This window comes from Scatophagus argus, chromosome 24 (assembly GCF_020382885.2).
Source record: "Scatophagus argus isolate fScaArg1 chromosome 24, fScaArg1.pri, whole genome shotgun sequence".
In the NCBI taxonomy this organism is placed as follows: Eukaryota; Metazoa; Chordata; class Actinopteri; family Scatophagidae; genus Scatophagus; species Scatophagus argus.
The window spans coordinates 11487246-11515005 of record NC_058516.1 but is presented as its reverse complement, the minus strand read 5'-3'; the positions used below and the strand labels follow the sequence as shown (position 1 = coordinate 11515005).

The following is a 27760-nucleotide window of genomic DNA, read 5'->3' as shown; positions in this document are numbered from 1 at the left end:
GAACTGAGCTTGCTGCCTTCAACATACTGCACATATACAGTGTAAATAAAAATATGGTGAGATAAGGATCTTAAAGAAGAGAGAGGCGCTGTTGTACAACTACATATAAGATCATCCTCAGTTTTACCTTCAGGCAAACCAATCTGGCAGCAACTATGGACAACGAGAGCAAATTATAGACTATACTGAAGTCTCCTCAAATTTTTGCAGAATGAATGCAGCTATTCCCTGCATTGATGTGTAATGCATGCTGGGATGCTTGTCAACTCAGTTCCCACACACTAGTCACAAGCCTGGATATAATGGAAGAGCACTTCTGGTTCATTTGGGTGGAATACAGACAGTGCAGGTCCACTTGGTGTTTCACACAAATACGAACAGGACTGCAGACTGAGAAAAGGCCTAATCTCACGTTTACAGAACTATCTTTGAAGTCAACCGGTCAAGGCAGATGGCTGCCCATCTTGAGCCGGGGTCTGCTCCAAGGTTTCTGCCTTCTAAAAGGCAGTTTTTCAGTTTTTTCGCCAAGTGCTTGCTCAAGGGGGAATGTTGGGTTCTCTGTATTACAATTTAATTAAAGAGTTTGGTCTAGACCTGCTCTAATTGGAAAGTGTCATGAGATAACTTTTGTTGTGAATTGGCGCTATATAAATAAACTGAATTGAATTGAATTGAAGTCATGCCTCCTTGACTGACAGGTGTGTCAACCTTTCACAGTCAGCCGTGGTGGTTTCTGGTTTCCCGTCTCTCAAGAAACTTGTGCGTGATGGCACAGACACTTCGTCCGTGTTATTTTACAATCTGAACTGATACTCATTTACAGTACAGAAGCAATTTTAAACAAGGACAGTGCAGGCAGGTCCACCATACTTAACTAAAATGGAATGGAATCAAATTTGTGTTGACATTGGCCCCATTTAATGGTGCAGTAAATTAAATTTTCTGTCATTTTAGACATCAGAGTGTGCATATTCTCATCTTAAAATAAAAGTCAATATTTTTGTGGCCTCAAATTTGCAGTCAAAGAACTGCAGATAAAACACAGTGTTTTTTTTTTTTTTTCCAAACTGCGGGAGAACATTCTTGAATTATCACAACACTGATAATTTGAGATCATAATACAGAATGTGATAACAAACAGACTTCCTATGAATTTGGCTTAATCATACATGCAAAATGAACGTATCACTACTCTTATATAAACAAGTGCCATTTTAACTAACAATGCTGTTTACAAGTTTCCATTCCCAAAGTTTTTTATTACATTTGTCCTTTGTATAAAGTTGCATAACTAACTGAATAATAATCTTTTTTAATGTATAGTGCTGGCTGAGAGGAGTAGTATGAGGCTATAAAAATTAAAGGAGGAATGTTAAATTCATGACATCCTCTTTCTTTCCAATAAACTTTCCGCCACTTGAAACTGACCAAATCTGTTACACAAAGTAAAGCAAGCAGCACTGTCATGTTTTCTGTCAAAGACCACCGCTGCTAACCGTCAACGCTGCAGCACTGACTCAGGAAGTGAGTGAAAACTGGTCCTGCTCTATAGGTTTCTTAACCCAGGCGCCCAGTCCTGCTTTGTGAAAGGCTCTAAAGAGCGTCTGCTTGGAGCTGTGGTACTCCAACGCCGCCTGCTTGGCCTCGTGGTAGCTGCTGGGCCTCGCCGTTCTGATGCGCAGGGTGGAGGACAGCTAGAGGGACATGGATGTAGGTTAGACATATGAGAAAATTGCCTTAGCTGTAAATGCTGTTATTTTACAGGGAGCTTACTTTTTATTTTAGCAACCAACAACAGAATAATGAGAAAAAGTAAAAAACTTGGGCATATGTAGCCAAATATAAAGATAAACTTATATAGCCTACACATAGCTGTGGATGATATATTGTGAAACATACTATAAGCAGTATGTTGTATGTTGTTTCATAAGCCTGTGTCCTTTGTGTTTATACAAACTATATATACTTATTTCTTTATTTCTTTGGACTGAGATGTTTTGCAGTACCCGTTGGTGGTAAAGTATCAGCATAAACGTCACCCGTGTGTTACCTTGCAGTACAGGCGCATCCAGCGACTGTAAAGAGCGTGTTTACAGAGCCTGGAGGGTCGACCCAGGTCGTCTTTCCCCGTGGTGGCATTGATCACCTCGAGGACTTGGTCTCCCACCGTCCAGTTCACACTGAAGTTGGGTGCTTTTCCTGGCTGACGAGCCTCTGCGTTGCTTATTCCTGTAGAGCATGAAAGGGTTTCAGTTCACAGGTTCTGTAATCATGTTTCAATTCCATTTTTTGGATTCAAGAAAATATTATCAATTTCCTGGCTTTCCCATAAAACACAACAATCTCTCTAAGCTAAACCTAAGCTAAAACCTTCAGATCACATCCATTTTCTATGCCGCTTATCCATCAGGGTCGCGGGGGAGCTGGAGCCTATCCCAGCTGACTACGGGCGAGAGGTGGGGTACACCCTGGACTGGTCGCCAGTCAATCGCAGGGCCAACACACAAAGACAGACAACCACACACTCTCACACTCTCACCTAGGGGGCAATGTAGAGTAGCCAATTAACCTAATGTGCATGTTTTTGGTATTGTGGGAGGAAGCCGGAGTACCCGGAGAAAACCCACGCAGGCACAGGGAGAACATGCAAACGCCACATAGAAGGGCCCAGACTGGGATTCGAACCTGGAACCCTCTTGCTATGAGCCTGTCTAGAACCTTCAAATATTTCTGATATTCCATAAAAAAAAAGGTAACCAGTACTCTGCTTCTCACACTTCTGGAGGCACTACAGATGCCCTGGTATACTTGAAAATGTCACTTCTGTACTATCAGTGTGGAAAAGTGGATGACAGATCAGTGGATATCAGTCTTTTGTAAAAGAGCAGTCTGTCGCTCACCACTGAGCAGTGGTCTGTTCAAGCAGAAGGACTGTGGCAGGTCCTCGATCTCGGTAATCCTCTGGTACATGGCTCTGGAGAGGTGGTCGGCATGATACAGGCTGCCCAAAATGATGCTGGAGAAATAGATAGGCTCGGTGAAGTAGCTCATCAGAGAACCCTGGAATCCAACCACGTTCCACCTGTGAGGGAACACAGCAAGTCGCTTTGTTCAATCAGGCAAATAACCATCCGCTTTGTCTACAAGTTTATGGATTAGGGTCTTCGAGTACTCTTTTTGTAAATACAGAGACGAAGAGTCAAAGGATGTAAAAGTTGAAGGAGCCTGAGCAGACAAAAAATCTTTTTTAAGCAATTTTTTTCCTGAAAGATACAAATCTGATTCCAGCTCAGAGGAGGTACCGAGCGGCCTCCTGTAGATTCATCGAGAAGCCCAATCAAAGCTCCGGCGGTCTAATGACACCTGAGAACTGCAGCTGACAGACCGCTGAAATGGAGTGATTGCAGCATGACACGGCGATAATTCACCCTCTTTAAACATGCACATAATCATCAGGCTTCCTGCTGGCCTGCTCAAAAACACCCTTCAGCTCCTCAAGCGGGTCCGCAGGGCTGTGTTTAATATTTTGAAAGAAAACTGCAGAATGTAGTACAGCTAGCTTGTAGGTAGCTCTGATTCATTTACTCGCACTTGGAGGGCAGCCGTGGCCTAGAGGTTGAAGAAACGGAGATCGGAGGGTCACTGGTTCGATTCCCCCACCGGATGGGCAGGAAAAATTTGGGTGTGGTGGAGTGATTAATGCGACAAATGCTTCCCCCCTCCATTAGCCCTTGAGCAAGGTACTTAACCCCTGTGTGCTTGATGCAGCCCAGATGACTGGCCTGCTCAAGTCCGTTTCGCAATTTAGCGAAGTGAAACAAGAACTTTCAAGTTTTTTTTGGTTCCAGAAGTAAGAAAACCTCATTAAAAAAAGGATCGCCAACGAAGAAAGGACTGAACAGTGTTGACGTTGAACCTCTGAGATTGAGGGAGACCAGTTTGATGACACCAAGGTGATTTATTGCAGACGGAATTCAGGGAGGGGAAAAAAAAATAAAAAATGGCAGGTGGTGTCTGGAGAGGCGTGAAGCGAAAGCGGAGCCAGAGGAAGGTCTTGCATCACAGCAGTGGTGGCCCAGCAGTTAAGGCACCAGTTCACATCAGGCCGGGGGAACTTTGCTACAAATCAATTTCCATTTCTCTGTGCCCTCACTTCCAGTCACCTCTGTGTCAAAATATATGCTTTGTGATGATTTATGTATTTTATTCAATAAAGCTCTACAGACAAGGCTGCATAAAGCTTTGTACTACACGCTTGTAAACGTGACCCTATTTTCTGCCGTATCATGTTGTCTTTGTGACATATGATTTGCCATCTATAACAGGTAGAAAAACAAAACAAACCTGGCAATCTTGTCACTGCAGGACATAGTGAGCAGCCTCTCGCCCTGGAGAACCCCATCCCAGGTCTGAATGGTGTTACTGGAACGTACTGGGATGGTTCCTTCACCGGATTCGATTTTAGTGCGGAGTTGCCCACGTGCTTTTCTGTTCGGGTGTCTATCTCCCTGATCTGAGACAGGAAGGCAATCCGGTACAGATAGTTTGAGGACCTTTTCACAAGTCGTCATGAGGGCCAAAGTGAACTTTTAATCTTCATCCACTCACCCTCCACTCCAGCTTCATGAGGAGAAAAGATGCGGGCGTCTCCGCAAGGGGAGGTGCTGATGTACAGGTGGAACTGGACATTTTCCTTCAGTCTGAAGCCTTGTCTGTTGTCGTACCTGGTAAAGATGGATTTGCGGTGCTCCTCTTCATGGTTACTGGAAACACAAATGTGAAATCAAGAGGGTATTATATGGAATTCTACAGAAAGTTTTGTGCTGGCTGGTAAGTCAACTTAAAAATGACATAGTTGTGGTCAAGATTTGACAATTGGGAGATAAAACTGTTATGTTATGGATTTTAATTTGGTGAATAGTAAGGTCTTCACTCCAGTTGGGTAGAAAAGCTACATACACCAAAAACAAGGTAAACAAAACCAATTGGATACACAAAATTCTGGTACTTTTAAACACCCTATATTTACATATTTTGGTGTGCACATGATGCATACTAACAAAACGTTATGGAATTGATACAGTAGATAATCTCAACCACCAGCCATGGCATGGCTGCAGTGTAATCCTTTGAGGCAACCCTGGCTGTCAAAGTTATATGCACTACTCACAGGCTGAGACTGTTACTCTGTCTGACAACATTTTGGAAAGGATCCATATAGAAGAGGTGAGTTGTTGAGGTAAGTCAACCGTGGAAAGGTGAGTAAAAGACGGAGAGGGGACTTTGAAGTTTACCGAAAGGAACTGCCAGCAAGAATATATTCCCAAAGTCATGAATATTTAGCCGATTTCAACAACGTAAATGAAGAAACAAGTACAACAGCTCACCTCTCAAGATTTCAGAGAGAGAGACGTCTCCTTGAGCGAGACTTGCGTTTCTGCTTAAGCAAAAAGAATTTTTTTTTTTCAGACACTCAGAATAACAATCTCAGCCTGTGAGTGGCAAAAGAAGCTCTTTTAGTGAACATAACTTTGATGGTTGGAGCTCCTCCAAAGGATTATGTTACATCGCAGCTGTGTCACAGCAGCCAGCAGAAAAAAGAATCCACTGGACCAGTTTCAAAATGTAAGGTATTAAAATACCGGAATTCCCCTTTGAGGACATGTAGCTGATCTTGTAGACCTGGCAGGTGCATGTAAACTGTACAATAAGGACTCCATGTTAAAGGTATGCAGATATCAGCCGTGACTCACCTGAGGAAATGCTCCAGCTGGGAGTACAGGTACCTGATGAGTGACCGACGAGCCACGATCTCAGCATGGCAGTCGTTGAGGGCCAAACCTCTATCACTCATATATTCACCATTGATGCACTTTGTCCCCGTGGACACGCAGATGACCTCAGCCTCCTTCACATCAGTACCTGTGCAGAAAAAAAAATACGGAGATAAAAGTGCGACGCCGATTCTGGTGCCATCGTCACCATCTGACCTTGTCTTCTGGTAGTCAGCTCTGATCAGCTGACCACCGAGAATCTGATTCCATAATTGAGTAGGTGCACCAAGAGAGCTGAACATGGCGCCACCACTTGGCCTCGTTGCTAATTTATCCTCGTGGCCACGAGACATAGAAAACCCAAATGTCATGTTTTAGCCTTTCCAGAAATCAAAAGAAACCCACTATGACAAAATACTCTGAACACCAAAAGCAACTGCAATTGTATCCAATCAAGATATTTGGTGCTGCATTCGCAAACACCGACTTAGTAAAGGCTTCTGCGAATCTTCTTGGATAAGGATCGAATGTTTGACTGAAAACAAAAATTACAAACAAATCACCTGTCGTCATGACGACACCTGCCAACACTTTCCGTCGAGCGTGCGGAGACGCGAAGTTGTCCGTCAGTTCGCTGAATTTGTCAACAACCAGATGAGAGACAGCATCCGCCAGGACCTGAGGAGGCGACCAAGATAAATACGTGAATATGAAAAGTAACTGTTACGCGTGAAGTCAAATCGGAGTTGTAGAAAATTAACGAATCGTCTACTGCTAACTTGATTTACCAAACAGCAGAAGACAACAACGCTACAATGCTGTAAAGAGCAAACGAAAGCTCTTCTTATCTGCACTGAAACTATTACTGAATATTTCAATTAGGAATCCTGCGCTGGTGTGAATGGCAGACAGGGATCTTAGCAGCTTATAACAGTCAAATCTTCTGCTTCACTGACTGCTCTGTCAGTAAAGAGTGACTGGGAAAGGCTGGTATAATGAACGGCAGTGTCTGAATAGCACTCAGAGGGTGATGGTAATTAAGATAGCAGCTTTGTTATCGGTGTGCAGGGATTACAGGCAGGGATTAGTTTATGTGTAAATAGATATTGAACTTGTTTCTCCTGAAGCTTTCTCCATCTTCAATCAGACTTTGTCAGGTTGGGTCATGAGAGGTGACATTTGTGGTGACATTTGTCTTTTGTTAGGTCTACGACAGAGATCTGACAAGAAAATGTTGACAGCATACAACCAAACATGTCATTGTACCTCTCAAATTTGGACTTTCCTTAAAAAAAAAAAGAATTTTCATGTTTTTCTCTTGTAATGCTGACTGTGTAATGGCTCACTCTTGCTTTTGTGTTATCACAAGCTGTAAAAAAAAACAACCTCTTGTCATGTTAGCATGAAGGTGAGGTGCCAATCGTATAAAACCAGACAGGACGATTGGCCTGACAGAACAGAAGGACATAGAAATTCCATATTAATGACCAAACAGGATATGGCAGATGACTTTATGTACAAGCTAATACATAAAGCTGTGTTGAAAACACAATCTTTGGCTGTTTCTGTTAAAAAGAGAGTTATGATGGGTTTAAAAATATCAACATTCATCAGTTTCTATTTATTACTCATATTGTATCCAAGGGAAATGGGAACAGAACTGTTGGAAATAATTGGAAAATTGGAATGCTTACTTCAGTACATCTTACATGATGGGCTTTGCATTGGATATTTTCAACTTGTAGCACAGAGGGTATGCAGAGAGAGCAGTACAGAACAATTGAGAAAAAGAAATGGAATAAAGTTGGGAGTGCTAATCAACAATTAACCCTCCCTCAGTGCTAACATTAACTCCTAACTGCTTTTCTCACTTTAATCATATCTTCTAACAGGACAAGACAAAAACAGATAAGTAATAAAACAATGAGCCCTCTATGTACCTCTATGCTTACCTGAGGCAGGTGAAGCTGCAGTCCTTCTCTGGGTATAGGCTGTCTTGATGGTGCCTGATCCAGCTGCATGTTAAACAGAGCAGACAGAGCCGCCTGGGCAGCCCGGGCCTTGGCCAGCTTCTTGTTTCGCCCAGAACCCTGGAAATTCTGAGCGTCTACCATCACTGACATGACAAAGTTCTTGGCATGGCTCTCCCCACTCTCGGACACGAAGTCATATTTCAGGCCCGGCCGCAACTCGTTCAGGATCATGACAGGATTCTTGCCGCTTGTAGGGGAGATGAAGGTGGAGGGGGCCGGAGGCAGGGGAGCCTGGACCAGGTTTGGTACAGGGGAGGGTAGCAATGGGTACTCTATTCCCAGTGAGCTGAAGGAACCATTACTGCTGGATGCAAGGTAAAACGGGTCATCGACAGAAGTGGATGTCTCAAAGGCATTAAAGAGCATGTCTGGAAAGTCAGCCTGGTCCGAGGTGAAGTCCGTGTGAACAGACAGAGTCCGGCCCATGGCCATGTGGGCTTCAGAAGCGTTGGGGAACTGGACGAAGGAGCGCAGGGCCTTCTCTGCTGCGTTCAGTTTGGCTTTCTTCTTGGTAGGTCCCGAGCCCTCGAAGAGCTGTCCATTGACCTCCACAGTCATCACAAAGACAGGTGCATGGACCGGACCGGTTTGAGAGAGCAGTTTGTACTGCAGCCCTGGCTTGATCTCATTCAGTTGCATTAGGGCATTCTTAGGCAGAATGGGCCCAGGGACTTTCTTACGCTTCTTGGGTCTGTACTTGGAATGCGTATGCCCATTATTGCCCTCCTCTAAGGGACGTTTCCTCCCACACCCAGCACTCCCATTGGGGAGTTGAGCAGCCTCAGCTGCAACACCCTCTTTGGAGAAGAGATTGTCCAAGTTCCGATTTTCCTTAACATCTGTGCTGCATGAACCTGCGGTGCCCAGAAAGAGTAACTTACAATGCCTTCGTTGCAGGATCTTGTAAATGTAAAATTTAGAGATTCCTTTATCTATCTTTGCAACTGAACAAGTGATGTGTGTTCCTTAATCAATACGTATGTGGTGACAGTATAAGAATATAGTGGAAGTAAATGATATTGGTACAAGTGTATTGTAGACACATTCATTAATAATTCACGACAACAAAAAATGTTACACACAATCAGGAGCAATCTGTGTACAGTGCTTGGAGAAAATTTAGACGCAATTACATTTTACATTTTAGCAATAAATATTTTCAACATTTAATACTCCCCTGATCAAAGCCTGGAATAGCATGAAAGGCAGAACAATAATTTATTATGGTACTCTATGTTAAATTTTGAAAGTTACATAAAAAACAGTATATACAAAGAAATCTTTCAAAATGTGTTTTTTTTTTTCCTTAAATTTCATTCTGTGGATGATCATCTGTGTTTTGGGAACACATATCACCAGGCCCTGTTAACAAAGCCGATGGAACTTAATGTAAATTTCCATTTATAACATCCTCCAGCAAAAGCTCGATAGGTTACTCCTTTCGGTGCTCAGGACAGAAATCAATCCTGTAAAATGCAGGTTTAGAGGGGTTGTGGGGAAAGATGAGGTTGCAAACAAGGGTGTCAACTTTTCCCAAAATAACTCTGAGCCTGAAGGAAAATACAGAAATTATATCAACGTTTAGCATTTGATTGGTTAAATAAGGCCACTTCAGACAGAAAACCTGCTGCGACATTACCATAAATGTAAGTATAAATACTAAATAGTAGCTCATGTTTAATATGTGTGAAAACATTTTACAACGATCAACAGTTTAGACAATGCACTGGACTGTTTTCAACATGTCAAACCTACAGCATGTAATTTCACATAATCACTGTATGGATTGTTTCCAATAACCAATCATATTCGGTAAGCTCCATGGCCAACTAATCCCTTAACGAGTCTTATCAGAGCTTCTCCTTTGCCTCTTTCTGACACTACAGGCATTTGCAAACACTACAACAACCATTTCACCTTCAGGGTGCAGGCAGGAAAATCAGTGATTAATTTAGTTAATATTTATTGAACAATAAAGTGGGCTGACATTTCCAGTCATAGCTCCAGCGACTTCTACACGAGCATAAAGTCATTTTCCCTCACAGTAAAAGGGAATGACTTAGTACAGGGTAAGCATGTTCTCTTCAAAAATTACCAAAATAACACCATTTATGATAGCCAGAAACTGTAAAAGCAGAAATTATCTTCTGATATTTAAATTTCAGGTGGTCCTTCACTGACCCATATACTATGAACGCTTTTGTCAGGAAAAGTAACCAAATCTAAGCTTATCTCATTTAAAATTTCACCATGAATAAACCATTAACCAAAAAACCAAAAAAAACCCCAAAAAAAGTATTAATTCTGAGAAGCCGTGAATCACTAAGAAAAACTCACTGAAACTCACTGAGCTGCAGGTGAAGGACCCAGCATCCAGGAGGAAAGGAAAAGGTTGTAATCAAAAATGTAAATATTTCAATATGTACAGAATATGTACAAAGTGAATATTGAAATACTGAATATGAATGTGGATATGTATAGAATATTCTATTTAACACCTGTGGGTGTTAAATAGAATATTTAACACCCACTAAATATAAATATTTAGAAAAATTTTGTGGCCTATCATCAGTTTTAAGGAAGAAATTCTTTTCAATTCAAACCTTTCAGTTCAATTCATGAATAACTGCATTATACTGCAAAAAAGACACTTTTTAGTTCTCGCTAATTCTATCCATGATTGTGCTATTTCCATATGAGTGCAACACTTTTATATTGCATCAAAAAAAAAAAAAAAACCCAAGTCCACAGTGAGTGAAACTGTGATGAGAGTAAAACATGTCCATAAACAGCTTGGGGTTCGGTGATGAATTCATAAAGAGGTCTGCAGCTCTGCAGTTCCCACCAAAACAACAACAAAACTAATCAAAAACTGATTTCAAAGCCACTGTGCACATTAAAACTGCAAGGGATAAGGGATTTAGGAAGATTCTAAAATTCGGACGTGGATTCAGTTTTCGGACATAGATTCAGTTTTATGTGAAAAGATCTATGTTTATGCAGCTTTATGCATTTCAATATGAACTGCAAATCACTCTCTTAAACAGAGCGTACAGTGTTTGGACAAAGTTAAGCGCTCAGTAACAGCCAGTTGACTACTGCAGGCAAAGTAAATAAGCATGCAAAAAGAAGAAGGGTGGAAATCAAACATGAAAAACACATAATGCCCCTGAGCAACAAGACAGGCACAGTGATTATAGGTTCTCTTGGGGAAGAGGGAACATATTGTTATAGTCACACCATTGAAACAGCCAGTGCTGCGGCTCAGCAAACACAAGTGTTCGTTCAAAGCGAAAATTCTCATCGTTGGATTGTGGGAGAAGTGAACCCACTGGGCATGTCAAACTGCAAGATCACCTGTCTAGAGAGCTAAATGTGTCTTGTCATGCCCAACTGTAAGGTCAATACTAAATGCATTACTTGGCATCCAATGTTTGATTTCTGCAACTTATAGTTTAGAATTTTAGCAAAAAGCCCTTGAACAACCTTGACCATTTCCATCACCAGCCTCTCCCCACATCAGGCATTATCCACATGTTATCCCAACTGGTTTTACTTTGGCTTACACAGACCAGGGACAGGATTACTGCTGTCTGAACACACACAAAAAAAAAGTGTTTAAAGAGGCCACATCATTTAACAATGGAGCGAAGCATCAGCGGGCCGAATCACAATGCAAAACTGGCTATCCCGTTCATGTGTTCAGGCACACTTTCAGTCTACGCTGACAAACAGCCAGATTCGTTCACTCTTGAAAATGAAATGATGTCTTAAACTGACACTTGATCGTATCTTTTTTGCAAATAGCCAACTCATCAACCCACATTTCCTTTCCCAGTGAATAAACCCTCAGCTTTTAGAACCAAAAACCACTAACAAACACTGATTAAAGCTATGTGTTAACTTTATTTGCTTTGCCCTGCATATTAACTTGAAGAACTTAGAACATTCCAGTGTACATCTTTCCCATAAATCCTATTGAGGTTTATCACAGGTCAAATGGTTTTAGGGTTGAAACAGGCCTACGTTCCAAATCCAGGTGGCTTTCAATGTTCTTTAAGGAGCTATTTCTGTTGAGAGCAAGGGGACAAGCTCAGAATCTGCCATCAAGAACGAAGTGAAATCTCACAGTAGATACACCCTGACCCTCGGATTAAGTTCTGATCCTGCCTCCTGAGCTGGCAAGAAAGGAATTGGATGGTATATTTTTCAAGGACAGATTGTGAATACAGTGGTGCACCAGGAATGTTTAAGCTCAGAATTCTGTATTGTCTTTACCTATATGCACATATCTCATACACAACTTGGACATCCCTGTGGGTTCACAATCATTATCACGTATAGAAAAAACACTGAAAAAGACTTTTGAAATGAAAATGTCCAAAGATATCAATATCTTGTGTAGACATAAACAAAAAAAATAAATAAATAAAAAATAAAAAATTTTGACTCACTCATGCTTTCGACTTCGTCCCCCTCTATGGTTAGCAGCCTCTGTTGGTTTCGAGGTACCCGAGCGCCCACTCGACCTTGAGGAAACACAAAAAGCAAATTTAACAAAGCAGTAATGTCTTTATTTAAAGCGTGTTGCTTAAAAGACAATACAATTGGAAGAACATGATTTGCCTTCACCATCTTATGAAAAAAAAAAATCACCTTTCATGTTTGTTTCTAATTAGAAAACATTAGCATGCTAACATACTTACATACTTTTACTAAACACTGTATAGTAGCATTAGCATACTAGCATTAGCATTAACTCAAAACACAGCTGTGCCTAAGTACAGCCTCACAGCCTCTCAGTCTTGTTATGCCATTCACTGCGCTTTATAGTGTTCATCTTTTTTATTCCTCTGACTTTTGCTTCCCATCAGTGTTTCATACTTCCCTTAATTTGCTGTTTTTTTGTTTTCTTTTGTAAAGCACTTTAATTTCAATTCAATTTCAATTGTCTATAGATGCTTTACAGAGACCCAGAGCCTGAACCCCCGAGCAAGCAGACAGTGGCAAGGAAAAACTCCCTTTTAACAGGAAGAAACCTTGAGCAGGACCCGGCTTGCAAGGGAGAACCATCCTGCTGATAGTCGGCAGGGTGAAGGAGAGGAAAGAAGAGGTAGACAGGACAGAGAGGATGAAAGAGAGAGAGAGATGCAGTACATGCAGTAAACGTCATAAATTACAAGGACAGACATGACAGGTTGTTATAATTGGAATTCTGAAGACTATACATTGTATGTATTTGTTTTTTAGCTGATATGTTGTTTATAACTTCCTTTTCATAAACACACGACAGGCAGACAAATGCACTAAAAGAAATTTGCTCACTGCTAACCAACTTGGCAGAGAATACAAACACTAACTGGCAGTTTGAAACAAGATTCCTGTTGAACACATTAACATTCAGCAAACAGCACCCAGAAAAGCCTGAGCAGCCTTTTGAGGCCGATACATTTGACTAACCTTCATATTCTAACAGCTTTTTTTTTTTATTATTCATTCCATATAGCATACTGAGTGTTTGTTTTTCACTTTATTTGATTTTACATAGTTCAGGAAATGAGCAATAAAAACATGAAACGTCTGTCACGGTCAAGATGGCGGTGAAAGTTTTTGCCAGGGTCATATAAAAGTGACTCCATATAGTATTTTTATTTTCAGACATTTGTGAGGAAACAGAAAAAAATGAGGCATCGTGGGCAGTTTCATGGCATGTACTGGCAAAAAAGATAAGTGGCGGTAATAATGTCTTGTGTGGGTTGTCTGTCCATCAGCCATCTCAGTCACTGATATCATGGAGGACTACTGAGATCTATTAGTCTCCATACAAATTAATAAATCATCTAAAAAATTAGGAGATGTGTGACTTATTAATAACATCAGGATCACCACACCCAGCCATCTCTCACAGCTATTTACTGCCATACACCTGGAAGGCATATTGTTTTTGTGAAATATATGTATTGTACAAACTTTGCATTTGTATTATTCTCTAATAACAAATGCACTTGGATTTATTTTTTAATTATGTTTGTGTAATCAGTATGCACTGTAAAGGATAATATAGCTCCAAAATCACTAGAGTAGAACAGTTCTTACTTTTGGTAAAATCTGCTTTGGTAAACGCAGATGTATAACAGGAACACAATTTTAATTCAATTCAATTTCAATGTATTTATATAGCACCTTATACAATCAAAATTGTCTCTAGATGCTTTACAGAGACCTAGAGCCTGAACCCCTGAGCAAGCAGACAGTGGCAAGGAAAAACTCCCTTTTAACAGGAAGAAACCTTGAGCAGGACCCGGCTCGCAAGGGAGAACTATCCTGCTGATAGTCGGCCGGGTGAACACAAAGAAGCGAATATCTTATATTTTGTTCATAAAGAGACCCTTGAAAAGCTCTTTTGTCAAAGTTAGATAACACTGAGCTAATGTGTTCCAAGTAATAAAACCTTCATGTGGACAAACAACAAGAAGACAACAAGAGACATGAAAATGTCTTTCTAACCGAACCAAAAGTTTAACGTTTGAACAACTGTTTTGCTCTTTTCTTAAAAGCGACTGCTATCAGACCAAATAAGATGAAAAGACTCTTCCTTGCTTGATATTTGGTGTCATTCAATTCAGTTCAATTCAATTTATTTGTATAGTGCAACAGTGCAATTCACAACACAAGTTATCTCATGACACTTTTCCAAACAGAGCAGGTCTGGATAATAATCTTTGATTTAGTTATGACTTTGATGCGAATGATACAAGATCGAACCATTGCTTTCATCGTCATATTACAGGCAGCGGTGAAGAGTTTTTTCACAAACCTTTGAGATTTTGTTGCAACAAATCTATAAGTGACATTTCTCTGTTAGAGCCCATCTATCCCTGTTCCTCCAGCACCTTTGCTCAAATGTCACAACTCATCACCCGGCTTATTCTCCCCTTCAGCTAGCACCCCCCCCTCCACCTCCACCCCTGCCTGAAGCTACTCCTGTCAGACAGAGGTACTCGTCTCACAGGCTGATAAGAGACACTGAGCTGCCATTATTTCCTCCTGTTTAATCAGGAAAGCGTCACTCAACAAGTCATCCCTGGACATAAATAAACAAAGTGAGGCCAGCAGAAATTACTTGATAATTATGGTCGATTTACAGATATGGTGGCAGGGTTTCACTTCTTCATTCAGGTACGGTGCCCTGAGATAATGGGGGGGCGGGGGGGGGGGGGGGGGGGGAGCTGACTTAATTCTCAGAAGCCAAAGGAGGTTTTACCCTAATTGGTACATATAATGAAAAACAGTGGTACATGCCAAGGTAACAAAACTTCATGATGACCTATAGAATATGAAGAGATTAACAGTGGGACAAATGTGAGTTTAATACTGTAATAATGGTCAGTTTGAATGCGATGCAGGTAGGTTGGAGACGTTTGGACACAAAGGTTTCAGAATATGTGGCTCCGATTTCAGCACCATGGACAGCACCCCTTCAACACTATGACAAATAATACAGCAAAACTATGAAATTAACAAATAACCAATGTACACATGCCTAAATGTTCTACCACATTTTAGTGTTCATTTTTTGTTCAAACTGTGATTTCATCATTTTGGAGGATGCATTTTGTAGTTCCGCCATGAAACGAGGTCTGTTATGTTGAGTCAGAAGAGAACAGAAGATTTAAGCCTCGGTTTCATCAATTGTTTGAGTTGCTTAAACGCAAGCAATTAGTTAACGTCCTTTCGTGGTGTAGAAACTTTTTACAATGTTTGCACTATTTATATCAGCAATGTGTCACCCAAGTTGAGCCTGTTTCATAAAATTCTGTGATGCTAGGTTGTTCTTTGTCTCCGCAGGAAATCCATTTACAGAAGTTGTGGGTTCACAATGTTTGCTATACTCAGCTACGAGTGTGAAGACCTCAATTAGACCCAATAAAATGGCTAATCAGCTTTCCTCTGGAAGGAACGGAACGAGACTCAAAGCCAATAGGATTGACAGGAAAGGCTTCATACTTGGGCTGTATAATCGCTCCTCCGTTGGCAGATATGGCCTCCTGCCCTCGCTGCCACTCAGCTGTGTGGCTCCAAACATTAGAAATGACAATGTTATCGGACTTCTCTGGCTCTATTGTGTGAGACGGGTGGAAAGAGAACAGGGCTTAGGTTGCCTTTCTCGAGATAATGCAAGAGGAAAATTAACTCAGAGGAAGTAAAATGTCAACAAATGTAGTTATCAGGAAGGCTTGTCAGAGAAAAAGAAACTTTTGAGGCTTTGAAAGTTGTATTATGCTCATTCTGAAACCTTGTTTACCTCATTATTTACTGTCAGAATCACATACAGGTTATGGTGACTTGTTACCATTTCTTACAAGATCTGATTTATCTGTTGCAGACAATGTTTTATATGCACTATTTCATATATACATACACATGGAACATTATTTGTTGAGCAGTAATACAAAGCACCATCAACAAATTGCAAAGAAAATGAGATTGTGGAGGATAAACAGCCAGCAGGAATGGAAAGTGGCATGTATATTAAAGGAATCCGTGGCCTCCCATCCATGTCGCATGGAAAATACGTTTATCAGACAAGCAGGACAAAGTAAATAAAATTCTATTTACGCTCCACACTCCAACACAGTCCTGCCTCGGATCACGCATCGCAGCACATCAGCCGAAACAGCCCCTCAGAACTAAACACATTTACACACCGTGTAGGGAGGGTAGACGCAGTGCACATTTAAACAAGGTTAGGAGAAAATCAAAATGTGATATAAACAGATGATAATAGATTCCATAAACTTGCATTACTGCCTCTTTACTGCTTTTAACACCAATGTTATTTCAAGTAAAATCAAGCAATAGGCAAACATAGATTTGGTGATATTCATTTGTCTACTTCACCACTGAAGAAGCTTTGCAAAATATAGAGTCTGTCTCAACTTAGTCTCTACTGTTCACTGCCTGCTGTGAGTTCTTGTCATGTCACGTAAAGTGCGTCAATTCTGTTGACGTGTCAAGTTAAATCACTCATGTCTAGTCATGCCATTCACTTCCTGTTCTATTTTGTACTCACCTTTTCACCTTTCGTTTCAGGCACTTGACTTCCTCCCTTTGTGTGATTTTTTTTTTTTTTTTTTCCCCTCCACTGTGATTGCTCTCACCTGTGCTCCCCTCCCTCATGTATAAATAGTCCTTGTCTCCCTTTGTCTTGTGTCATGATCACATGTGTTCTGTCAAGCTCCAAGAGAGCTCCTGGTTTCTTGAAACTGATTGCTTTGAGTTTATAGTTTTTGGTTATTGTGAGAGAGCGCTCTTTGTTGTGTTTTCTAACCTCCTTAGTTGTGTTATTTTTTTTATCCTCCATCCAGAGCGGCTTTTGTTTTGTTTGCTCATTTCTCCAAGTAAATCCTGTTAAACCTTACTGCCGGCTTTGAGTTTTGCATCTGAGCTTACGTGCCCTGTGTCAAGTTCTTAACAGTTCTCTGCTTGGGAGGTGATACTAAAACCAAGTTTCAGGTGCTTTCCGGGCTTTGTGGCAAGTGCTGTCAATCACGATTGGTCAAGCAAATGTGCCGTCACATCTCACGGCAACAAACGGAACGCCTTGTAGAAATCTCAATTTGAAAAAAAATGAAACAAGATAACATAAAAATAAAAGATCAAAATGCAAACAGAGCTAAAGAGTAAAAACATTGGAAAGTACAACATGCTGGGTGCCATGAAGTCATGTTGACCTGTTGCCTTTACACTGACATGCTGTGTATCTGAAATGTCCTGGTTTGTGAAACCTTGAACTGAAACGTCACAAGGTTCTCTGAGTTCAAGTTATCAGAATCAGAATTCCTTTATTTATCCCTGAAGGGAAATTCTTATATATGAAAATAGTAAGGTTTCAAGGATGTTAAGTCAAACCTGTGGGAGTAAACAACTTTAGGCAACATGCATAACATTCAGTGTGCTGGGAAAACAGTGCTTTATGTTATGGCTCAGTGACTCCTGAAAGATTTCAAGAAATTTCCTGGAAGGTTCAACATGGCTAGAAACATGGTAATCAAAGGGACATTAAAGAGAGTGTTCCACTGATACACACTACAGAACTAATTATTATTCAGTTGACTGCACAGGTCAGCTGCACATGGAGTAATGTACAAATTATCTACAAGTAAGAATTAATTTATGTACAGTAAAATCCAATCACAGCAGAGTACGAAATGAATGATAAGTTGGGGTAAAATGGACCTAGAATCACTACCTAATTACTTTAACAGCAAACATTCTAGGAAGTTATTAGGAATTAATCAAGTTAAATGGAAAAAAATATAAAATAACATTCAAACAGTGACTAGAATTTTGCTACTTGGTTGGAGTTGTGTACTTAAGAATATTTGAAATGTTTCCAACAAAGCTAAAAACCTGTTCCGTTTGATCACCTGTCGCTTTAACTTCCAGGAGAGAGAGAACTTCCAAGAGAGAAAGAGGAAGGAAGTGGAATTTGAGGCAGGAAGTCTGTAAATTGTGTCAGATGCAACAACTTTGAAATAAAACTTTTGTAATTTGATCTGTGATTGATTTCAATGATTGACTGAGTCCAGCATTATTACTGCAGATGGACTGATGGCCCAAAAAAAAAAACGACAAAAAAGCGTTAATAAACTGGAAATACATTTTAAATTTCAGAAAATTTTGATAGCACTATTAGTTCAATTTCCAAACAGTGACAGCCACAGATTTAGGTAACCCTGTGAAAGAGGGTAAAAAAGTAGCAAATATTTAGAAGTTTCCTTTAAGTGGGTTTTCATGGTGTAATGAAATTAATGGAAAAAAAATAGCTGGAAAGGAAATCAATCTGAAAATTTAAAGTAAGTTTTAGAAAATGATTTATGTTAATAGGCTAAAATGTACAAAATCAATTAATCTTATTAAGTGAGTATGTGTCTGTCATGTCACTTGATGCATTCGTCAAAAAAATGACTTCAGGTGCCTCAGCCCGAGTCAGCCTTTTGTGGAGCCCTTAGGAACCCCATCAACAAGAACAGAGAATTCGGACACCAGCCATCAGTGTTAAGTAGCAACTGAACCGACGGTGATAAATGGATTTTGGAGCCTTTTTCTGCCGCTTTAGGCAAGTTACAATAATAGCTCAGGAGGGAAAACAACTGCAAACAGCTGTCAGAGAACTCTTTTAGTGGCCTAACGCAGACTGATCGATCCTGAGGAGAAGCAGACAGCGAGGAAGAAAAAAAAAACTATAGCCTCAAACATGTGATGCAGACCAAAATAATAATAATAAAAAAACTTTCTTGAATACTGCCAGCAGCACTGGGCTTTTCTCACACACAAACTCCATTTTCTCCCCATGAAATGACATTTTGAGACGTGCAGAAATTGCAATCCCTGACAGACCGGGGTGTGACATATTGATAGGCCAGGGAGAGGTGATAAGATGGTGGGTGAGGGGTGGGAGGAGGGGAGGCAAGAGAAGAGACCTGGAAACACTGGAAGGAAAGTATTGTGCATCATATAGTCAAATTCAGGTAGGGAAAATGTTTATCCTTTACACAATTCTAACTCATTAACAGGGTTAACATATCAAATAATAGTTTGGTATTTAACACAATGTAAATGTAATTTAACGTTGACTAAAAACGTGACATTCTGCCCAGAAACAAGACTATCACAAAATTAAGACATTTCAATAAAGTTTGTTCAATTCATCGAGATAATTGGCTGACCTTTCAGTTTAGAAGGCATACAAATAAAAAAACTTATTAACCTGCATCTCTCTGATGTGTTAAATTCCCTTAACTTTTCTACAGGCTTCTGGATGGAAATGTGACATTTGCAGCAGATTACAAGAAAAATCATAACAGAAATCTGCCTAATGCAACTGCAAATCCAACATATTTTGTGTTCAATCACGCAAGGAAATAATTCAATAAAGTAGCAGGCCACACACACAAAAGCACAAAAGGATGGTTAATCTTGTTACCAGTGTAGAAAGGTTAAGAGATACTGCGATCAATACTTAAAGGCCAACACACACCTATATGAGGTGCAAAAATTTGCATTGACTTGTATGCAAATTTTATTATTATTATTATTATTTATTTTAATTGTAACCCAAGTGTGTTAGTTCCCTCACCCCAGTGACTGTATATAAAAAAAAAAGTCAAGCGAAAGTTCCCGTTCTCATCCTGAATGTTTTATTTTTCTGATAGGTTTGGTTTTAAATAATTATTTGATGCCCTGTACGTGATTAAGCAGGCACATATTCTGGCTCCAAATGACATCACCAGCACAAGATGGCAGCAATCACATCCGGGATATTTCGGCTTCATTTCTGCGCAAAAACGTAATTTTGTAATCACTGAGAATTAAAAAAAAAAAAGAATTTACTACATACATTACTATGATTTTTATAAACTTTGGATGACTGTCAGGTTTTATTTATAAGCATTAAAATGGCTGAAATGCCTCGCTTTAAACAGGGGAAAGAGGAATATTAACGCAATGACCTAACAAAGTTTGTGTGTCAGAGATAAAGATGAAAAGATCTTTACAATAAATTCAGGTGTTGTCAATGTTATCCCCTCTCTGTATATTAGAAACTTTGGTATACGTTCTTGAACCAACACTGCTGAACTATAGATAATAAAGTCCACACTGCTTCCCAAGGACACTCGCAGGCTTCAGCCATCTTTCTAACATTTTCACAGGGACTCTGTGAAATCTTTATGACGGCTTTAATTTGCTGTGTGGCCCTGGCAGTAGCTCGAGGGGCCGGGGCGAATGCTGTATCAATTCCACACGCTAATGTGACTTACTTAACCAACAGGGCTTCCATACAGACCACCAAACAGCCACCCCATCACCTTTTCCCCCCAACCCCTCCCAGAAATAGCTGTGCTGCTGACAGCAAACTATTAATACCACTGTAGTGCCCTCTCCACTTAGGGGGGGGTAAGGGGATGCCAGCCTTCCTGAAGGTAAAGCAATTAAGTGGATTATCTGCTTCCACACTGCAGAGGAGACACGGAGAGAAACCTTCGATAGCTCATTGTAAAATGAGGCCTCGGGGGGCCAACGACCACAGGAGTCACAAATCTGATTTAGCTCAAGGTCATCTGAGGCGGAGATGCTGCAGATCCGCCTGCAAGCGAGCAACAAACTCTTCATAGACACAATATGTGGATCTCAATATGGAGCCAGTTGTTAGTCCCTCCCTTCCTCTTTTGACACTCGTGTTTTAATCAAAGGGTCATCTTCTTGTGTGATGTGGAAGTTAATTAGATTTCTCTTCTACACTGGCCTTACTACATTTCAGGATATTCAGGGTCTGAATACGTATTTAGACTTACTGGGACTATTTAGAGTCATTGTAAGACTTGGAATTAAATAATTTTAAATGCATGATTACTACCTCTTGTTGCACTGCTGTTACCTAAGCTGTAGTCTTTGACCAGCGCTCAGTCACATGTTAAAGGCCAGTTAGAAACTCACATTACACGTATCCTTCTGCAGAGGAAAGTTGAGTTTCTTCAATTCCCTACTATGACTGCAGAAACATAACATGTCAGCACATGTAAAGCCACTGATTGAGCCCCCGCTGGTCTTTTCATACAGCTTTTCATTCTGTCACATTGACCTGAAATGAAATTCAGTAAGACTAGTTCAGGGCATAGAGGGGTCCTTCAGTCCAAATGCATTAAGTATGCATAACAGCAAAAAAAAAAAAAATGTGCAGAACATCCTTCATGTGTGGATGATATTTTGGTTAAAAAAATGAAATGAAGGTGGTAAGGTTTTTAATGTAGGTTTTACCACCAAAATGTTAGCATGCAATGATATGTAAACATTTTATAATTTTATTGCGGCTGTGAATGCATGTACATAGCAGTGAGCCTCAAGACTCTCTGCTGCCTATTTTGTGCAATTTTGTCAGTTCATTCCCTCCTTACCCTGGTGTTCCCGCTGGCACACACTCTCATTTTCATTTAACGCTAACACAGGTAGCCCGGGACCTCCTGGGCCTGAAAATTGCTGCTGACTACATGCTTGTTCTGCTTGTGATGGCCAACTGGGATGTACGACATGCATGCCGAGGAACCAGCAGGGCGAGAACGTTTTCCCATGGGGGTACAACTCCTGACAGGGATAGTTTTATAGCTCCGGTTTGTAAAAGGAAAATAAGAGGTTTAGAAGAGTTTCTATTCAGCTAAGAAGTATTAACACCAAAAATCTTTGGTTTTAGGAACAGTAAGCTTATGCTGTAAAACATTTCCTTGACTTTCTTTGTTCAACATAACAAAGTGTAGTGCCGTGAGTTGTGTACGCCATCATAGCTCTGGACAAAATCTAAGAGACTCTTTGATATAGTGGTGGTTAGGGGTTGGCTGAGGATGTATTTTCTTTCACTTTTAAATGGAGGGATGAGGTTTCACACATAAAACAAGTTGTTTGTTGTTGCCGCAAGCCTACTTGATTAGGATAATACACAACATAGAGCATGAACTATTTCCTGCATTGGCCCTGAACCTTTATACTGGATGTAAATCTTAAGCTGTCATCCAATATAAACACTCTCTAATTGGAAACTAACTAACTAATTCTGTCTAATTGGAAAGTGTCATGAGATAACTGAATTGGCGCTACATAAATAAACGGAATTGAAACTGCATTGAAATTGAATTGAAAACTTCCTCCCTCCCACAGGTTTTGTGGTACAGCATCCACAAGTGTTTGACAAAGTGACCAATGGTATTGCTTTATCCTCAGGTGGACACACTAAAATTCAGTCGCTGTTGATGCTCTCATGTGACTACAGCTTAGTTAATTTCCCAAAATGTTGAAGCACTCCTTCATAAGAACACAAAACATCTAAACGTACATCAAACACCAGAGGACCGAATTCCTGACCTTTCTCGCCACAATTGAAACTCTTTGTAGCACCACTTGACGTTTTGCAAGACGACTCTAATTCTGCCGCCGCAGCTACCGAAAGTGTTCCTTTTGACTTTGTTTGAGCTCAGTTATTTTCATGAGTGTATTACATTTTTTTTTTTTTCATAGGGTCTCAGAAGGTCAGAGTGAGAGATTCCAGGTTTCCCCCCCCCCCCTTGCAGTCCCGGACCCTCTTCCATCCCATTCTCTCTGCATCACTGGTCTCACAGCGCACAACAGATGGCTATCGTTGTTCTCCTCACCCCAGTCAAGGCCCGGGCCAGGTCCTGTGCTATCTCCCAGAGAGATTGGTGGGGGGGTGGTGGGGGGCAGGAAGCTCAGGGCTGATGTTGAATTTCACACCCCACGGCCTCAGGATTAGCGAGACTCGGAGCTGATGGACAGGCCGGTGGAGGATGGAAGGTTGGTACTGTCTACTGATGACTAACAAGAAGGGTATGCTTCAAAGTTATTGTCCATGCCGTCGGCTGAGTTCTACTTTAACAGCACGTTAAGTTTGATCGAGTTTGATCGAAAGAAATCTAAAGTAGATTCAAAACCCTTCGTGTGATTGATACCACAAAAGACTGATCCCTCTGCTGATTTCGAAATAATCATAAAGGTATCTTACGTACTTGGTAGAGCAAATAAAAGATGGCAAAGATGTCGTAATCTCCGCCATTTCTTTGTTGTACACTGTGCAGTACAGTGTCTGTGACAGAGCAGAAGGTTAAATTTTCTTTTCATCCCTTTAGGCTATTATCAAAGTGTCCTTTTGCAAACAGTGAGGAGGAAGAAGAAGTCAGGGCACTGATGATCCTGTCAGACTGGAGTTCAACTCAGTCAGCTATAGCAAGAGCAAAGAAGGTTTCCTGTAATTGCTTTTAGCCCATTTGTACAAAAGGCCATGTTTTATTAATATGTACTATAGTTAAGTCAAATGGGCTCCAATTCAAATAAACGCACAAACCATGAATTTTGCGCATCATTTTTGTATGATGTCATGGAGTTTCCTGCAGAAAGTTTCAGGCCTTGTAATTGAGTTGATGCAGAAAATCTGACACCTGACGGGGGACGGGGGGGGATTTAACTTAGGCAAATACGGTTTTTCTTTAATAGGAGTAGATGGGGTGATTGTCCGTCATGGCTCGTCTGATTTAACGACGAGTGTATTTCAAATGCAAATCTTGCCTCATGTACGTCTTAAATTAAAAGTCAATATTAGTAAAACAGATACACGAGTCTACCTTTCATGCTGGGGTGCTGCATCCTCCTCTACCTGTCCAATGGGGAATCTTGACGGACAGTGGGGGTGTAAGAGGAGGTATATGTGTGTGATGCCAGAGCCCCCAGTGGAGCTTACAACCCTAAGCTGCCGGGTTTCAGAGGAGAGTCAGGGTTATCAGCAGAGCTTCAGGCCAAAACCCCCCTGGTTGTGGCAGGGAGGGAAGAGGCTGGGGTAAGGGGAGGTGAGGGGGAGGACTGTATCAACTCCTCCACATCACAGAGCAGCGGCTGTTTGCCAGACAGAGATCTGCGGCTGCGGGCCGACAGACACATCCCCTTAGCGGCAGTGTGCCATACACGCCTCACGGAGCACATCGGCTTATACCTCGTCTGAAATTCACTTTTGCTCCCAGTAGATTAAACTCACACTTCAGTTCATCTCACAACACCCCGCTTAGCAGGGACACGGAAATGATGGGCTTTTTACTCGCCCCGCATGCAAAGTATGTACAATGGATCTTTTTTTTTTTTTCCCTTTTATGCAGTTATACTGTTTACCTCATTCTCCATGAATAACAGCTAGGCTAAATTAAAGATTCCCAAGTGGGACAAAAAAAATGTGAAAAATCACAGTGCACCTGCTGCTTTAGCTATTTTTTTTTTTTTCGTGGCGAGAGCTGAAATTTGAATTAATGCGAGGATTTAAGTGCACTCGAGTTTTGCAGCCAGCGGGAAAAATATTAGCAGACGTTTGCAATCACGAACAGAGGCAATGAAGCAGGGTAGAAGAGAAAATGACTCGAGCGGAGCTGAAGTGCCGGCTTGTGCCTCGGGACAGTAGCTCGAGAGCAAACACATGTTCAAGCAGGGATACTACAACAAAGATTAAATACACACATGTCTGACATTTACTAAATGGTGAAGTGAATGCTTCTGCCAAGTGCACAAAATGTATTTTCTTATTAAGGTGTTACTTTGAGAAATGTCTGACACACTGTGTGGATGATATGAAGCTGTTCCCCACACCTTCTTAGACATCTAATCCAAGGACTTTTCAAGAGCTTTCCAGGTCCAATTCCCTCGAATTCAAGGAACCCAACACAGTTAATTCCTTTTGCAACACTGAGAATTTCTAGTACTAAAGAAACTCTTCAAGACGCTTCAGTGTGTGAATACTTCTCAAATGTGTTGTGATACAGATGAGACAGACTTTGTAAATGTCTGCGGGAAACATTTTCCAGGCGTAGCTAAAGGTTCGCTAAACGTTAGCTTCGTGTAAAATTTGTAGACTCTATCGATACACGACCTATCGATACATTCATCGATTTTGGAACGATACCAGTAAGTGTAAGAATTTGGCAGATTTAATCTTATAAATACATATGCATGCGTAACAAAAGTCGTAGTAATGAAAGCTTGAAGAGAAAAGAAGGAAAGTTATATCTTAATATCTTTACTTTTGGATTAATTGGCTGGATTAATCCACGCCTTTACCCACATTAAGGTACTTCAGTTCAATCAGGTTGGTTGAAAATTATTTCCGTCATTTGTTTGAACCAAACCTCCTTGTCACAACACATCCACAATGACACTTCTTTCTCCAAAATCATTACACAAGCACTAAAGTATAGCAGTACAGCACTAACTGTTTGACATCAAGGACCCCCAAGCTGGTACTTATTAGACCACGTACACCCTTTTAATAAAAATTTTGCTTTGTAGATGGATGGATGCCTCTGAACCCCACTTTGTACCATTGCAACTGTGATGGACAATGATATACTTTCTTTTACGCTTTTAAAATGCATGTATGTTGGACATTAATGACTATTTCTGGGTTTTTTTTCTACTTCACATACTCTTTAAACGCCTGATTCTAAAAAATGTTTTAAATGTGAGTCCTAGTGATGTAACTGTGGAACATTCAAGTGAATTAATAAAAAAATAAATAAAAAAAAGTCTGGGTAGCAAATCATCTTACGTCTTTACATTTAAATTTAAATTCCTAGGAGGGTATGCGAGGTAAGTTTTGCTCCTACACCTTTATTAAAACATGCTTTCACTGGGTGGTGCGATTAAATAAGCTGTTTCCTTCAGTAAAACAGGTGCGATAAGCTGTTATAATGATGTTACGATGGTAGTCGATCAATGTCAGTCCTGCTTTATATCAATGTTACAGGAAGCCTTTAAAGGAAAAGTGTGATGCAAACTAAATTGAGCTCTACAACTGTCAAACATCTAACTTGCTTTAGGAAAATTGGCGAAATTGGTGAAAACTCCTTTAATTTGTCCATTGACAAGCCGACGTAATAAATTTAGAGCACGGTTTCAGCAGTCTGATCCATCTTTACCACTTGGCTGAAGTATGCAAATTCCCCATGATGCATTGCAGTTTTAAGAACCAGACCTTTAAAGGTGCAGTTGGCCGCAGAAACATGACCACATGTTCACATGTTAGGCGAAGGTTTTTCGCAGCAAATAACGTTTAGCTTTAGTTTCAGAGGTCTGGCTGAACAATGTGAATTAATTCATGCAAACAGTCCGATGATTTTGTAATAATTTTTTTGAAAAACATGCCCTGACTTGTTGAAATGTCCACTCATGCTGAAAACCAAATGCTACAATGAAATGCAAAGCCCTCTGGTTATGAATAAGTTGTGTGTATTAAAAAAAAAAAAAAAAAAATCAATCAATCATCATTTTTATTATACTTATTCGATATTAGATTTTATTCCTTTGGTAATCAAGTTATGAAATAATGCCACCAAATAAAAACAATATCTATTATCTTGTGCGTGTAAAAGTTATCATAGAAAGTATGTTGCCTTTAAAGCTGATGCCTATGGAGCCAAAATTTAAAAACCACAGAAAAAGTGCAAAAAAACCAAACAAAAAAACAACAACTCAATAACCAGATGACAGATTAGATCAATTAAAACTTAAATGTCCTATACTTAAGTGTTGCCTTGCTCTAAACCGCTGCTAGTTTCAAAGAGCAGCCCTCAGGCGTTCATCTGACCTTCCCAATGTGAGAATAAACCCGTCCTGTCCATGAAGCAGAGCTAACACCGTCATCCAAAGCTCTGTTCCAAAGCCACTCTCATCCCCCAACACAACGAACAGACCCAACACGCTGACAGGCACCAAGTAACAGCATGCGTAACGGTATACCTTTGCGCTCTGAGCGTTTCTTCCTCCTCCTCTTGAACCTGTGGCGGATCAGGCAGTAGTAAGCTGCCGTGGCGTGAGAGCCGTCCAGCAGCAGAGCCATGGCTCGGGGCTCACAGAGGGCTGATCTGTCCTTTTCGGCTATACCCTGCAGGCTCTGATGTGTTCCTAATGCTAAGTACAGACACAGAGTGCGTCTATACAACTTTAGACAGAGGAGGGGAGGGAAGGGGCAGCCAGCCGACCATGAAGTAGGCAGAGAGCTGTTGGCACACTGACTCTCGCTGTGGTAAATGGCTGTCAGATAAATGGGCTGGGATGTCTCCTGCTCCTCCCTGCTCTGTCTTTCTTTGTGCCCACCCTCCTCCTCCTCCTCCTCCTCCTCCCCAAAACCCCTGAATCTCAAATCCACACTCTGGGATATGATGAATGTGATCTGAGGCAAGTTTTCAATTCAATTCAGTTTATTTATATAGCGCCAGTTCACAACAAAAGTTATCTCATGGCACTTTCCAATTAGAGCAAGTCTAGACCAAACTCTTTAATTAAATTGTAATACAGAGAACCCAACATTCCCCCCTTGAGCAAGCACTTGGCAACAGTGGCGAGGAAAAACTG

The 27760-nt window shown here is 40.7% G+C and overlaps 1 protein-coding gene across 1 annotated transcript; it reads right to left on the bottom strand.

The window, feature by feature from the left end:
- Nucleotides 1-1019: 1019 nt before the first annotated feature.
- Nucleotides 1020-27490, bottom strand: LOC124055575 (double-stranded RNA-specific editase 1-like). The gene is made up of 10 exons (XM_046382490.1): nucleotides 27146-27490; nucleotides 12262-12336; nucleotides 7727-8661; nucleotides 6338-6452; nucleotides 5754-5922; nucleotides 4609-4763; nucleotides 4345-4513; nucleotides 2901-3082; nucleotides 2051-2229; nucleotides 1020-1694 (listed from the first exon to the last, which is right to left on the bottom strand). The coding sequence occupies exons 1-10, from the start codon at nucleotides 27243-27245 to the stop codon at nucleotides 1518-1520; spliced, it is 2256 nt and encodes a 751-aa protein (XP_046238446.1). The 5' UTR covers nucleotides 27246-27490; the 3' UTR covers nucleotides 1020-1517.
- Between the last annotated feature and the right edge of the window lie 270 nt (nucleotides 27491-27760).